The sequence below is a fragment of the Athene noctua genome, chromosome 20 (genome assembly GCF_965140245.1).
Source record: "Athene noctua chromosome 20, bAthNoc1.hap1.1, whole genome shotgun sequence".
NCBI classification, from domain to species: domain Eukaryota; kingdom Metazoa; phylum Chordata; class Aves; order Strigiformes; family Strigidae; genus Athene; species Athene noctua.
Window position 1 is genome coordinate 5707225 of NC_134056.1, and position 13449 is coordinate 5720673.

The window sequence follows — 13449 nt, forward strand, 5'->3', positions numbered from 1 at the left end:
TGTTAGCTGGAACTCACACTGCTGCCAGGCTGTGGCCATTAGAAAGCTGCAAGTCTTCAAAAGGGGGCAAAAGGCAAGACATAACAAAGATATGCCTGGCATCACACTGTCAAGATCACAGATAAATAAATGGTTTGCCAAGAATGCAGGGCAAGCTGTGAAAAGTGATTTTTAGATGACCCATACACAAACAGTTAAACCCCCAACCTTGCTGAGCATGTCCAGTTACAGTATTCCACAGGGAAAGGATTCTATATCAAGATACCTGTTTAGCTTGATTTGTAGCAACAGTTGCCAAAACTTGGTGGACTGCCTGGGCTGCAGAGTGAGGTACAGATGATCTTAAAAAGAAAAAAAAAAAAACATTAAATGAATGATTAGTCTAAAAGAGGACTTCCTCACCTCTCAAAATGCACAGCTTCTGGAAGTCTTGAAAAACCACCACTATTATAGATTCCACACACAACTCCAAATGAACAAATCTGATTAGGGAATAAACCTCTTAAATGAATCAGCCACATTTAACAAAAGAAGTCTGCAAATGTGTTTAAAGCTCTAGACTTAAACGATCAAATCTTCTTCACACACTCTTGTCTCTGAAGAGAGTCAGGCCTTTCTATTTTACAAGGAGGTGATGAAAAATCAGCAGGTAAGGGGATTACAATATTATGCCTAGCGGATAACAAATCTAAGCAGCTTCCTTTATAATGTGGAGCCCAGACAAATACATCTAACTCTCAGAAATGCTGAGCAAGGAGACAGAGCTGGGGGGTGGGGGGGAAGTGCTTCATATCTTTGAAGTGTAGTATAAATATTAACAAAGTCATGGCAAGAACTGTGATAAAATTAACCTATATTCTACATTTGGTTTGAGAATTCTGACCACAAAGTAAATTGTACATCAGAGTCCACAGACAATTGCTGCACAATGGCAGTTACCTCTGGGGTGAAGCATCCTACCTACATGCTGTGGGCCATACACACACCAAATCACCTTAACTTTGGAACAGCCACCCAGCTTCAGCACCTTCTCAAGTCTGTGGCTCACTAAGTTCAGCAGCTTAAATGGACAATACCAGAAGCTTTCGGAAGCTTAAATTCAACACTGGTTATATTCTCCTGGTGGCAAAGCCCAGCCTTCTCTTGCCATAGCAGGCTCTTTCCATCTTGACTCAGGCTAGGTGTTCCCTAAGGCAATAAATCTTATGCTACACTATAGAAAGGGCTGAGGCTGCAAACTCCAGACAGTAGGAAAACCTGGGCATCAAAAGTTGTATATCTCCTAAAGCATGAGGACTCCCAAACTGCATTTACTATCTGGTCTGCTACAGACCAACTCACAGAAACTTCCTACTATATTCAAAAGGAAGGGGACACACACGAAACCATAATTTCACGTAGCTATTTGGTCTTGGACAGGGTTTTGTGCCTTAAACAGCTTTGCATTACTAGCAAGTCCTTCCTTCCAGCAACGAGCACCCTCTCTCTACATTGCATGGCTTGGATTTGCCCTCTGCCCAGAGCAAAAGTAAAGCAAACAAGGGAAACTTCAGATTAGCACTGGAAAGAGTCCATGCTGGGATAGTGCAGCTGTAAATTCCAAGTTCATACAAACCCTGAACAAAGAAAACAACAGAAGGTCTGTGAAATTCATGATAGGGTGGGACCTTTTCCCCAGAAAAGTCTCAAGATCACTTGATCCACAGCTTCTCTGACAAGGCTATGAAAATGCTGGGTTTGACTTTAGTTGTTCAAAGAGGGGTTTTTTTGCACTGAAAACATATATAGAAGTAACTGGACCGGGACCACCAACACACCTAGCTACAGGCCATTGAACAAGTGGTAACAACTGAAAAATCATTACTGCTTAACAACCCGAAGAGTGTGCTGTGGCGGCAAAAGGAAGCCAGGATGCCTGAAGTAGCAAAAATTGATGACTTAACTTTGCTGGGTGAATGCTCTTTATTTTGGTGTGGAATCTGACTGGCAGCCATGGTTCATTTGGGTAGAATTTTTAGAAAGTGAGGTCAGCTATAAAATAAGACTGTAAAAAGCCTTCAAGATATCAAGCTAGCTGGTGCTCTATAAATTAGAGAGATCAATCAATACTGCCAGTCTAAAACTACGTGAAAGTAAGACAGGTCTTTAACTACAGTTCACGTGAAAACCAGCCTCAGATATGTATCACTCGCTCATGTCCTTGTCTACTCACAGCCAGTACTCTTTACCTTTTTCATCATGGTTTTGATGAAACAAAAGGTGGAGAACTCCTCCTGGTCATAACACTGCTTTTAGCAAGATTTCCCAAGCAGAGCTTTTTGCAAATTTTATTTTCAAAAGATGTAGCATTGCCGTTCCCCATCTCAGTTTATTGCTTTCAGGAGAAAATAAAATAGTAAAAAGCTCCCAAATGGTTTCCCAATTAAAATGCAGAAGAAACCATTAAGTAAATTTCCAGGGCATCAGCTGAGTACCACCACTGTAAGACTCTTCCCTTTTTGAAAAGCTGCATCACAGGAATGTCACCATTTTTCTTGGACAGTGAAGGGTATACACACATGTATGAAAACCAGAAGCCATAGAACCACAGAAAGTGTCCCAGGAGCAGCATGTACAGCCCACAGTTATATGGATAAAGCATCTGCAGCTCCATGTGGACTTGTATTCAGATGTAGGTGGCGAGTTTATCCTGCTTTATGCAGCAAGCCCAACTTTGCTCAGACTTTCCAGGAGCGCCCTTGCCTCCCCAGCCCAGAAACAGCCACGCATTATCTTGGTCACAAGCAATAGCAGGAACAGACAGTTTCAAGGTCATGATGATGACAGGAAAAAGGACTAGTTCTGTGCCTGGTGACAGAGCCTGGTGATAAGACAGAAATCTCTGGAATGAGCTGAGCTGGCTGTTGTCTGTAGGAGGCAGAGACGTAGGAAAGCCAAGTGTTACAGCTAACTCATGAAAAATCTTAACAAATTCACGACTAAATACCAGAAGACAATATTCATAATTTGCTCATGAGGAAGACAGACTTGCAGCTCTGTATTTTTCCAAAAGTTATTGGCCCCTACCAACACCCAACCAAACCTTCAGGCAAAATTCTAACATCAAAAAATTTGAGACAGGTTTCCAGAAAAGCCAGAACACAGTTCTCCCTTCCTCAGGGTTGAATTTCAGAATAGATAGAAGAGGCCCAACTCCAGGGAAGGTTTTCTCCGTAGTGGATGACCAAGTAGTAGAATCAATATCTGGACCACTTAAGGCCACAGTCCACACTCAGTGACAGAGGGGTGCACTTCCCTCACAGGAAGAGGCAGAACAGAGGTAGTGACTGGAGAGATACCAGATCCACAGTACATACTAACAGCAAAACCACTGGATCCCAAAAGGAGAAGATGCACTAAAATGCATTTCACAGGCCAGTGGTAAAGGAGGTTAATACTGGTCTTGTCGTTTGTTCAGGACAAGCCATTAGCAAATCCTTGAATGACCTGGAAAGAAAGTATTTCTTCCTTCCATTCCACAAACCCAATACTCTTCTCTAAACGCATCTGCTTTAGGTCTTACATAGTCAGACTATGCAGAATACTACTGCTGCTCCCCACTGGCAGACGTGTTCTATTGCAAGTGCTACCAAAGGCTACCACAAAGAAAGGGAGCAGTCACTCACCCTATTACTGCAGAGACAGCTGGAGTCAATGAACCCGTCTTGAGTTCTCGCACATTCACCACCTGAGGAACGTTTTTCAGAGTCGATTCAGTCAAGGAGGTGCTTACAGCTTTAAGGAAAAAAAATAAAAATAAAAGAGGTAAAGATGATCTCCATATTAAGCAGTTCATTGAATATGGTGCCTATGAGTAACTCCAGAAGAAATTCATCCAAGTTTGTAGAAGGTATGTGGTGTATCTGGCCAAAAAGTTTGGTATCTCAGCCTTCAATAAGGACACCAAAGAAGTGGACAGCTTTCTATATAGTTGGTACACTTCTCATTGTTAGGTGACCAAATCTAATTATTCTTATACCCTTTCCCTTACCTACATTGTAACTTCTTAGGTTAACAGAAATGACCTGTGTAGTTACACCCCAGCCTCTCCTAAAATTTACATCATTACATCACCTTTCTGCATTTATGCTCTCCTTGGGCAAGGAAAATGAACTAATCCAATTTTTCTACCAGTAACTGAATTTTGTTTCTTTTCTGCACTGATGCTACAGTACTGGAGAAGCACTGAGAAATGTCTAAAATGAAACAACAAAAGCTTAAATTAGGAAACTTTTCTCCTGTCATCTCAAAACCTTACAAGCAGATCCAAGGCTTAATACCTTTAACTTTTCAATATTAAAATTGTTTTACAATTCAGATCTTTAATTCCATAGCTAATAATGAAGAATTACTAATATAGGCCAGCGACATCCTTTCTCTGCTCTCCAACAGACCTTCTCGCACACAAATCAACTGCCATGTCAGAATCGCCTAAGAGTCACCGACATTTCTGCCACTGCACAAGACTGGGTACAAAGAAACCTGAGGTGGGAGTTTCTCAGGCATTTTGTGCTAGTAGCTTACAGGAAGAAGGAATACAAGAAAACACTGGATAGCTCAAAGGTGCAACAAATACAGATCTGTGTCCCATTTTGATGATCTCTCCTTTGAGAGCACTAAATTCCTGTGAAAGCCACATTCAACTAGTCAGAGGTCACTTGGGCAATTAGCCATTCTTTTCTTTTACCTGGGGACTGGTTAGCCATCTGCCTCCGCAGAGCTGCAGCAGCTGCCGCCTGTGGTGCTGGAACAGTGACAGTGGGAGCAGGGGCCCCGTGTTTCACAGTCTTTGTTGCAAGCATCGTACTGTCTGCCCCTTGTGGTATGATTCTGTTTGAAGACGTAGGCACTAAAACAGAAACGAACAAAAATATTACAGTTTATTGTATCTCTACAAACCAGAGAGACTTGAAAGCCTTTGCTGAACTACAGTTCCTCTAAGTGCACAGCTTCCTTCTGACAGGAATGATGCACAAGCTTTTTAAACAATCAACACAATCTGACCCTGGCAGTTTCTGTATATCCCAATAAATTCAGCAAGTAAGTTTCAATAACCAACATTCAACACATTAGATGACTTTCAGTTTGCTGTTACAGACACTTCTGCTGACATCTTATTTTTCTCTCTGGCTACAGAGATTGTAAAACCTCTCACACAAAGAAAACTGCATATATGCAAATATAGTTCTTACTGTGACTCACTGAGCTCAGAACTCCTAACTTTGGCCACACCAATCAAATGCACTAGTACTTCAGTTTCCTGGTCTTTGGGCTTTATTTTAATAAATAACAGCACACTTAAGGCAAGTTATTAAAGGAAGACAATGCTACATACAGTCGTACTATCTGAAAGAAACAAGCTATCAGAAAAAAACCCACAGTTAATTAGTCAAGATATTTTAGCACTTTTAACTCAAGTTCCTGAGGTTACAACGCCACTCTGCTAACTGCTTCTGGAAACTTGGCAATGTACATCTGCACGCTGCAATGTCATTTCTCCAGGACCTGAAGCACTGGCAATGGACACAGTTGTTAAAGATACCAACAAGAATACACACAGAGTAGGAGAGACACTGCAAAAACAACTCACGCAAGGTACCCAGGGAGAGGGGCTGTTTCCCAAAGGACGGAGACTGAGCCATCAAACCAGGCTGGACAGAGGGAGTACGGACCACAGGAGCATGACGAGGGACTTGGACTGGAGCAGCCTCTTCTTCCTGGTCCACTGCCTGTGAATCATCATTTTCCAGAGACTGAGAAACTGAGGATGTTGAACTGACTTCATCCAAATCTTCATAATATCTTGTGGACAAGAAGGCAGATCGAGACAAACTTGCTGCAATATCAGAAACAAAATCAAGTGTATGTATTAAGTTGAGGGAACCATCCAGCCTAACAGCCAAGACAGAGTCATCCTCTTTTAGGATGCTTTTCTACTGGCTTGTTTTAATCCTGCACTGACAGGATTTGACTTTTTGACTGCAGGGAAAGGCAGCCTTCAACAAGATGATGACTGAAGGAAATTCTTACTGAGAGCAGATGGGGGAACAGAAAATGAGAAGCATGAGCTGAAGAGTGAGAAGCCAAAAAGCCAACTTCAGGACTGATTCCCACAGCAGGTAACTCACCCTCCTGCAAAGCATTTCATGCTTCTATGGTAACCAAAGGTTTACCTGGAGCTGTAGACCTAATTGGTGGAGTTTTCCTCTTGGCTAGGAAATTCCTCAACTGTGTTTGTTTCACAGGGGATAATTTAGCTGGAAAATCAAATAGAGTTCTTAGTCTGTAATCAAACTCCAAGACAAAAAAATAATTCACACTCATGGTGTGAATGCCAGGAAGAAAGAATAAATTACCAGGTACTTTAGGCAGAGGTTTGGCATGTGATTCCAAGGTAGTTTTCATCAAGGCACTGCGCAGACTTTCAAGGTCACTGTCAAAACTGGGACAAGACAGAGCAGTGAAAAACCATGATCGGCCGAAAGAAATCAACCAAATCAGGAACAAGAGAGGGCCAAAGGAGCCACTAGAACCATTGGCTTAACTGGAAGAACAACTGACTCCTCTAGAAACTGTGCTATTTAAAGACATGCATCTTAATTATTTTAGAGCCATTTATTTCTTCCTCTCAATTCAGACAACCAGCAGTACCTCAGCCTAGAGGCTCTATTACCCTGTTTACTATAAAAAAACCCCTGTAACTTTTAGGGGAAATTTCTGATAAGCATCGGAGAGTGTCACAGAATATACCCAATGAGCTTCTGTATCACCTGGGCATAGTTTAGTATCATTTTTAGAACGTCCTGTCCTCCTATACCACATCCACAAAACATCATTCTTCAGAGGATGCACCCTTGCACATTTCTGGGGGCAACAGAGAAGGAGTGTCAACACCACTCAGGAATTTGTGTTTCACATACCTCTGAGCACTGCTAAGAGAAGATGTATCACCGGGAACACTCCACTGAGATGTCTGATTATAGAGTCGGAGCTGCTGCAGGCTGTTCACGAGCTGATTTAGTCTCTTCCTCTGCTGATTGATTATTTCCCGGTTATTAGCCAGGGTGTTAAACAAAGTCTCTCGCTCAGGAACTATCAGACGCCTTAAGAGACAGGGATAAGGACCATTCTAGATATCTGGCCACAAGCAGGCATGTACACACACAAAGCAGTTTAGTGGTTCTAGCTACTTGAACTCCATGGAGGTCAAACATGGTTTGGTTTGAATGCCAAAGCAGTTCAGTTCATCTCAAGTGCATATTTATCCCTTAGCTCATCTACTTCAAGATGGTTTATTTACTAGAAAGGTTTCATTAGCTACCACCAATGGATGCATTTGGTTTCCACAAAGTTTATTTTATAGTTTTTTCCATAAGCACTATTTTCACTGTACACAGACATGAAGCAAGCTTGTAACATGTATGAAGCCAAACAGTCTGAATCTATAGCTCCCATTAGGTGTCTCAGTCAAGCTTTACTCCTAGACTCCCTGAAAAAGATCACACTGTTAAATGGAAAAAGGCTTTTGTCTGTTGATTAGAGATTAATGCCTGATTCACTGACATGTTCCTCACTGCCGTTCTGTATTCCAACTTCAGTTACTTACTTCTGCTTCCTGTTCTGTTCCAAGTGCCGATCCCACTCCAAATCTAGAACGTCATTCACATCCTGAACAGCAAACTTCACATACTGGTGCAAGCGTCGAATTTCCTACCGTGCAAAATAAAGTTAATGTTTAATTCACTTCAGTTTCAGTTGAAGAAAATGAGCCCAAAGGGTCTTCAGCCAGCCCAAGCCATGTGGCACTCTCCCCTATTTCTGCCTGGAAAGTTTTAATCAGCACAACAGAACCCAACATAGTAAAAATCTAATTATATCAACAGAGTACCCACAGGGCTTGGCTTGGACATTTTATCCCAGCTCTCAACTAGAAATAATACTTCCCATAATGTTTGCTAAATATTGCCAGGTCTTTAGAGAAAGGGTTTTACAAACATCAGGCATTATACAAAACAAACCTTATTTCAAATCTCATTTCCAGAATGAGTCATTTGCTCCCATTTTACAATGTTGAAACTTCTAACAATTATAGGTGATCAAAGCTTTGCAGGCTATTCACATGGATCTAAGATACCAGCGTTCACACACTATGATTCATGAAAACACTCACAAATGCTCACAACTCCCACATTAAGGCAAGGAATTAACTTGATTTTTATAGGTAGAAAAGGAAAAAAAAAAAAAAGCAGAGAGAGAGTAAAGTGACTTATCCACAACCACATAATTGCACAACTGGTACAACTAAGCCAGAGACCTCTGGCTACAAGCCCTGCTCCCTAAACAAAACCATTGCTCTGTCTCATTTATTGTCATCCCCCCAGCCTGTCATAGATGTGCACGTCCTGAACTCTGATCTCGTAAAATGGAAATGGAAACTGCAGTTGGTTTCAGCTCATCTCAACAGAATGCTCACTTAAATACAATGATGAAGCAGCCAAGTAACACAGCTTGGGAAAAATTCCACTGCAACTGTTTTCAAGATACAGCATGAAATTCTAGTGTGATATATCCAACCTGAAACCAAATCCAGCCCTGCTGTGGGCTTAGCGCTACACACTACCAAGCACGGGTTTCCTCTCTCCAGCAGCTATGAGCATTATACAGCAGCAACTCTCTGGACAGCAAATCAATATGGCTGGACATCAGAAAAGCCTCAGGATCTTTAGAACTTTATTGAGAACTAATACACAAAGTTGATTAAGTGAGCTTTTCCCACCCAGGAGAATGGGGATGATGTAGACTGAACAAAATTTAAGAGACTAGAGCTGTCTTTCTCAAATTCATTGACCTAAAAGCTCTCTCCTTACATCCCAATCCACTTCTACTTCTCTCCCACTCTGTTATTCTTTCTTCATGATCCTCCCTCTAGATAGTGAAACAAGTACTTCAAGATTATCATCTCTCTGAAGCCATAAGCATAAGCTTGAAATGTCACAGACATACTGGACATCAAAGCACACATACAATTAAGAGTGTGAATCAATCTACCAAGTCCAGGTGAAAATGAAAGATCAGACCTAAAAAAAAATTACTTCATGTTATCAGCTGATTTCTAGCAACTGTCTGTGTGCATGCTCTTGACACCTACTGCAACAAATACATCTTCAGCCTGCTAGTCAAATTTCTTGAGGGGAACTTATCGGTGTATAAAGACCAAGTATCATTTGAAGGGCACATTCACTCTGTTTTGCTTTACGGTTAAATAGCCCTCTCATCAGAGCTGTAACAAAGAGTGCTTCACCCCTAGTTTCTTTCATGTCTTTGAAAGCCTCTTTATGTACTGCTGGTTATTTTCCTTTGTGCCCCAGCTCTTAGAATATCATTTAGCTTTATGCTCTGCCATCCATGAAATTAACCACACAATTTTGTAAGTCATAATAAATCAAATTGTTCCATAAGGCATTTGCTGAAGATAAAAATAATTTTAAGAACTCTTCTACAAAGTGTTGGGAAAAAAAAAAAAAAAGATTCTTTTAACTGAAATCCCTGAGCAAACAGGCTGAGAAGGAACAGGATGTCAAGAGTAACATTCTGAGCTTAGAATAGACTTGGATCTCAGGTGAACTACTTCAGCAGGAGTTTTGAATCATCACTGCAAATGGTAGCAACATGGAGAAGCTTTAGGAGAGGATTTTCAGCATGTCTTATAAACTCACGGAAAGCAAAGCTCACCACACTTTTACAAGACTATATTGAAACAGAAAATACCTAGGCCAGGACAAATCTGCTGGGCACTTGCACACACAAGCCTCAGTATTATTTCATTTAAAACTCTAGATTAGAAGTTGACTGACATGCTTCATACCTGAAGCTGCGCTTCACTCTTGGGATCCAAAGGTTTCTTATAAAGCAAGTGTAAATACCCTGAGCTACGATTCCGTTCATTCTGTTCTCTAGCCTCTTCTACCCCTGCAAATCCCTCCAGCAAGGTTGTCTTCAGAATACTAATATCTCCATGAAGTGACTGCAAATAGAACAGATGGGACAAGGTTCAAAGTAACAGTTTTTCATTGCCATCTCTAGCACAGGGGCTTCTGCAAGCATCTGCCTGAAAGCACAAACGCAAATGTCACCCTCACATTAAAGCAGCATAGTCAGATGTTCCATCTACATCAGTCCAGCTTTAGCAGATTAAGTAGGAACATCAGGTGAGGAACAGTCATTGTGGAGGAGTTAAGCAGTTTGAAGATACTCTGCTCACCTCTGTTGTCTCTTTAATTTCCAAGAGGAAGGTGTGAAGATCATCTGACTCAGTTCGCAACATCTTCATTTCCTCTGGAGTACCAACTTGGAAACAGGCTTTGGAAGTCCGGGCCTTCAGTTCCTCCACTTCCTTTTGAAAATGTGCAATCTACAAAGTCAAGCAGAAGAAAGTGCAGCCACTGAAACATAGCAGGGTCCAGAGCAAATGTCACAGTTCTTGAATAATGTTTCTACTATACTGTAAACACCTGTCACTTTGCAGCCAAAGCAGGAAATTCTTCTTGAACATTAACAGGAAAAAATATTTTTTCCAGCACAGCAGCTGAAATTAAAGATGACTGAACAGGACACACAAACAGCAATTACAAAGGTTGATTATCTTGGGAAAAATTTCCATTCCAATTACTAAACCACACACCAGACACCATCAGAACGTAAGTGTCTGCATACCCATACATTGGTCTTACAGCTTCTAAAGTGAGGAAAACTGCTTGAAAAAAATCTCACCTCCTCTCTGATTCCTGCTATGACGGGGTCTGAATCTTTCCACTGGTGGGCCTGTTTCTCTAAAGTTGTGCTGGGGAGTGCTGATTTGCCCTGAAAAAAAAAAACCACCACACCACCAAACCCAAAACCAGTATTAGGGATATATCCTTAGCAACAGGGAGCTTAGGATATCAGAAAATGCCTGCTGTTAGAAATGACATTCAGACACCAGTCATGAGGGAGACAACTGTCATAACCGTAAAGTACTAGTTCCACAGTAAACTAAGGTATGCACATGGTTGAAGTCAGACTGAAGACTACCTGGAGATATATGGCTAAAGCTTTATGAAAGAAAAGGAAATCTTTGTGTGCTGCTCTGTATTGCCGCTTCGATTTTAATGTCTGACAAACTTGGTGTCTTAATACACATCCAAGACATCTCTTGAGTGCTTACTACCTAGGAAAGCTGTGATACCTCATTTCCGTAACAACAGGAAGAACTAGCTTCTACAACTCTGATTAGGCAATATACATCAAAACACAGCTCTCTAAAGACATGCATAGAATAGTTTTAGTCCTGCAGATCTGCTATTATTTTAAATGTCAAAAGCTACCTAATTCTTTGACCTAAGAACAGTCATTCAGTCCAACGAATTCCAAGCAATTCATGGGCCATGTAAAGCATTCAGCCTCAAGAATCCACTCAAGTTGCCATTACCTGAGTAGAGCTTGGTTTTGCTGCAGAAGGGGTGATTTTGGCTGTCTTCTGTAGTAAAGAAGTTGAAGGGATATTTTGAGCAGGACGTGCCACTGGAATTTAAGAGGAACAGTGATTTATGAACTTACACAAGGCTTGAAAAAACCAGGTTGTGATCAGACACAAGCGTAATCACTGCTGTCAATCCAAAAGAAATAGTGGTATGGGCCCCAGCACAAAAATACACTTTCCTTAGGTGCTGTTTTACTCCCATCCAACTTCTCTGCTAATGATAACAACTGTCACTCTCCAATACCCAGCTGTACCACTCCTGCAGGACCTCAAGACCCCCAGTCACACGGTCATTTGAGAGACAGAATATTATTCTGCTAACAAATGAGTGCTGTCTAATTTAAACTCATCTGTGACCATTTTGAACTCTAGTCACTCCAAATGCAAGATAAGGCACTGATTTGTGTCACTGCCCAGAAACATTCATATTCAGAGCTGTATTACAGAACACTGAAAGTGCCAGAAATTCTGGATGAACTTAAGCAGCTGAATATATTCATTTCACATATGGCTCTCTGGGGAGCAAAGTGCACAAATGGAAAAACTTCTCAGTTTCAGTACTAAGTCCATTTACAGGGTGCAAATCGGGAGGTCCATTGCATCAGGAAAAACAAGAAAGAAAAAACTTTTAGAACATTGTTTATAATGCATTATTTGCAACTATATGCATCAGACTCCTACCCGCAGCAGGCACAGGGGTCGAAGCCTTCAGTGGTGTGGTAGGAGAGGCTGCGAGGGGTGTGGACTGGCTCAGAGGACCTCCAGAAGCAGTTTTTGAAGTGGTTGAGAATGAAAACATTGTGGAAGTGCATTGGCCACTGCTGCTAGTGGGAGAAGAGGTGTCCACAGCAGTGAACCTGCAACAGAAAGCAGAACATCTTTCAGCTCTGAACTGGTCCTGGCTGTTTCCCCCATTCAAAACAAAGCACTAAGTTCTAATGAATTAGCATCCTCTGAGATCAGCAACAACTCAAGCTCCAGACAAAGTTACAAGTGTACCTTCTGGGGATAGTGGGAAGGAGCCATTCAGGATCATTTCTGAATATGTGGAACGACAAAGACTGCTACCATAGACCCACCCAGTGAGCAAAAGCCAAATGCCAGCAAAAACACCGCCCTGCTTCAAAATGCACCTCATCATTTTGCACCAACTAGAGCAAATCTGAGCTGCCCTTCAGTGTCATCCTTGCAGCAAGGCTCAAACAAAAATTCTGCAAGAAAATAGGAATTTCTATTCATCTGCAAACTCAGCTCCTCAAGGCAACCAATTTAAATATTCAGCCATTCACAAGCGTATCATTTGCTTTATACACAAAACAAAATTTAAAAAGCTGTAAGAGCTACCATCAGATCCTGCTGTAGTAAAGACTTTTCTAATTAAAAAATAATCATTTGAACCATCAGAAATTTATGTGAAAATTGCTCTCCACAGAAAGCAGCTCCAATTACACAGCTCTGTGTTTTAAACCATTCTTTCTCTAAACAGAGAGCAAGTCTCAGCAGTTAGTGGGAAGAAACGTGAGAACACTCATCACTCAACCCATTTTGCATAGTTTCTAATCACTATTAGTTTTCTGTCAGCTGACATGAACAAGCTTTCAAGACTTCAGATCCTGTGTTCAGTGACCATGCATCCATTTAAGAATAAAACCAAAAGGCCTGACACCTTCTCCACTGAACACAGGAGTGGAAAAGAAATCCATCTGCTATGGATACAGCTTCCTCTGCTCTGCAAGTTACTCTTTAGGTTGGAGATAAGGAACCTTCAACAAACAGTCAAAGAAACTTGTGCTAGCACCACCACACTAAACCAGTCCCAGACATAAAGGATTTCAATTCCAGTGTTTCCCAAGAGTCTTTAACCATGATTTGAATCCAACCAAGGCACAGAA

The 13449-nt window shown here is 41.4% G+C and overlaps 1 protein-coding gene across 3 annotated transcripts in view; it reads right to left on the minus strand.

Moving 5' to 3' along the window:
• The window catches only part of NUP214 (nucleoporin 214), a 45728-nt gene that overhangs the window by 21293 nt on the left and 10986 nt on the right, over positions 1-13449 (minus strand). For 2 of the 3 annotated variants that reach the window (XM_074923710.1, XM_074923709.1), the window contains exons 13-25: positions 12239-12414; positions 11507-11598; positions 10810-10899; positions 10301-10450; positions 9905-10063; positions 7646-7749; positions 6960-7142; positions 6396-6481; positions 6213-6296; positions 5630-5875; positions 4727-4888; positions 3666-3774; positions 266-341 (exon numbers count right to left, since the gene is read on the minus strand). In XM_074923710.1, the coding sequence (XP_074779811.1) occupies positions 266-341; positions 3666-3774; positions 4727-4888; positions 5630-5875; positions 6213-6296; positions 6396-6481; positions 6960-7142; positions 7646-7749; positions 9905-10063; positions 10301-10450; positions 10810-10899; positions 11507-11598; positions 12239-12414 (1717 nt within the window). The remainder of the gene's footprint in view (positions 1-265; positions 342-3665; positions 3775-4726; positions 4889-5629; positions 5876-6212; positions 6297-6395; positions 6482-6959; positions 7143-7645; positions 7750-9904; positions 10064-10300; positions 10451-10809; positions 10900-11506; positions 11599-12238; positions 12415-13449) is intronic. The other variant, XM_074923711.1, reaches the window with a different exon arrangement.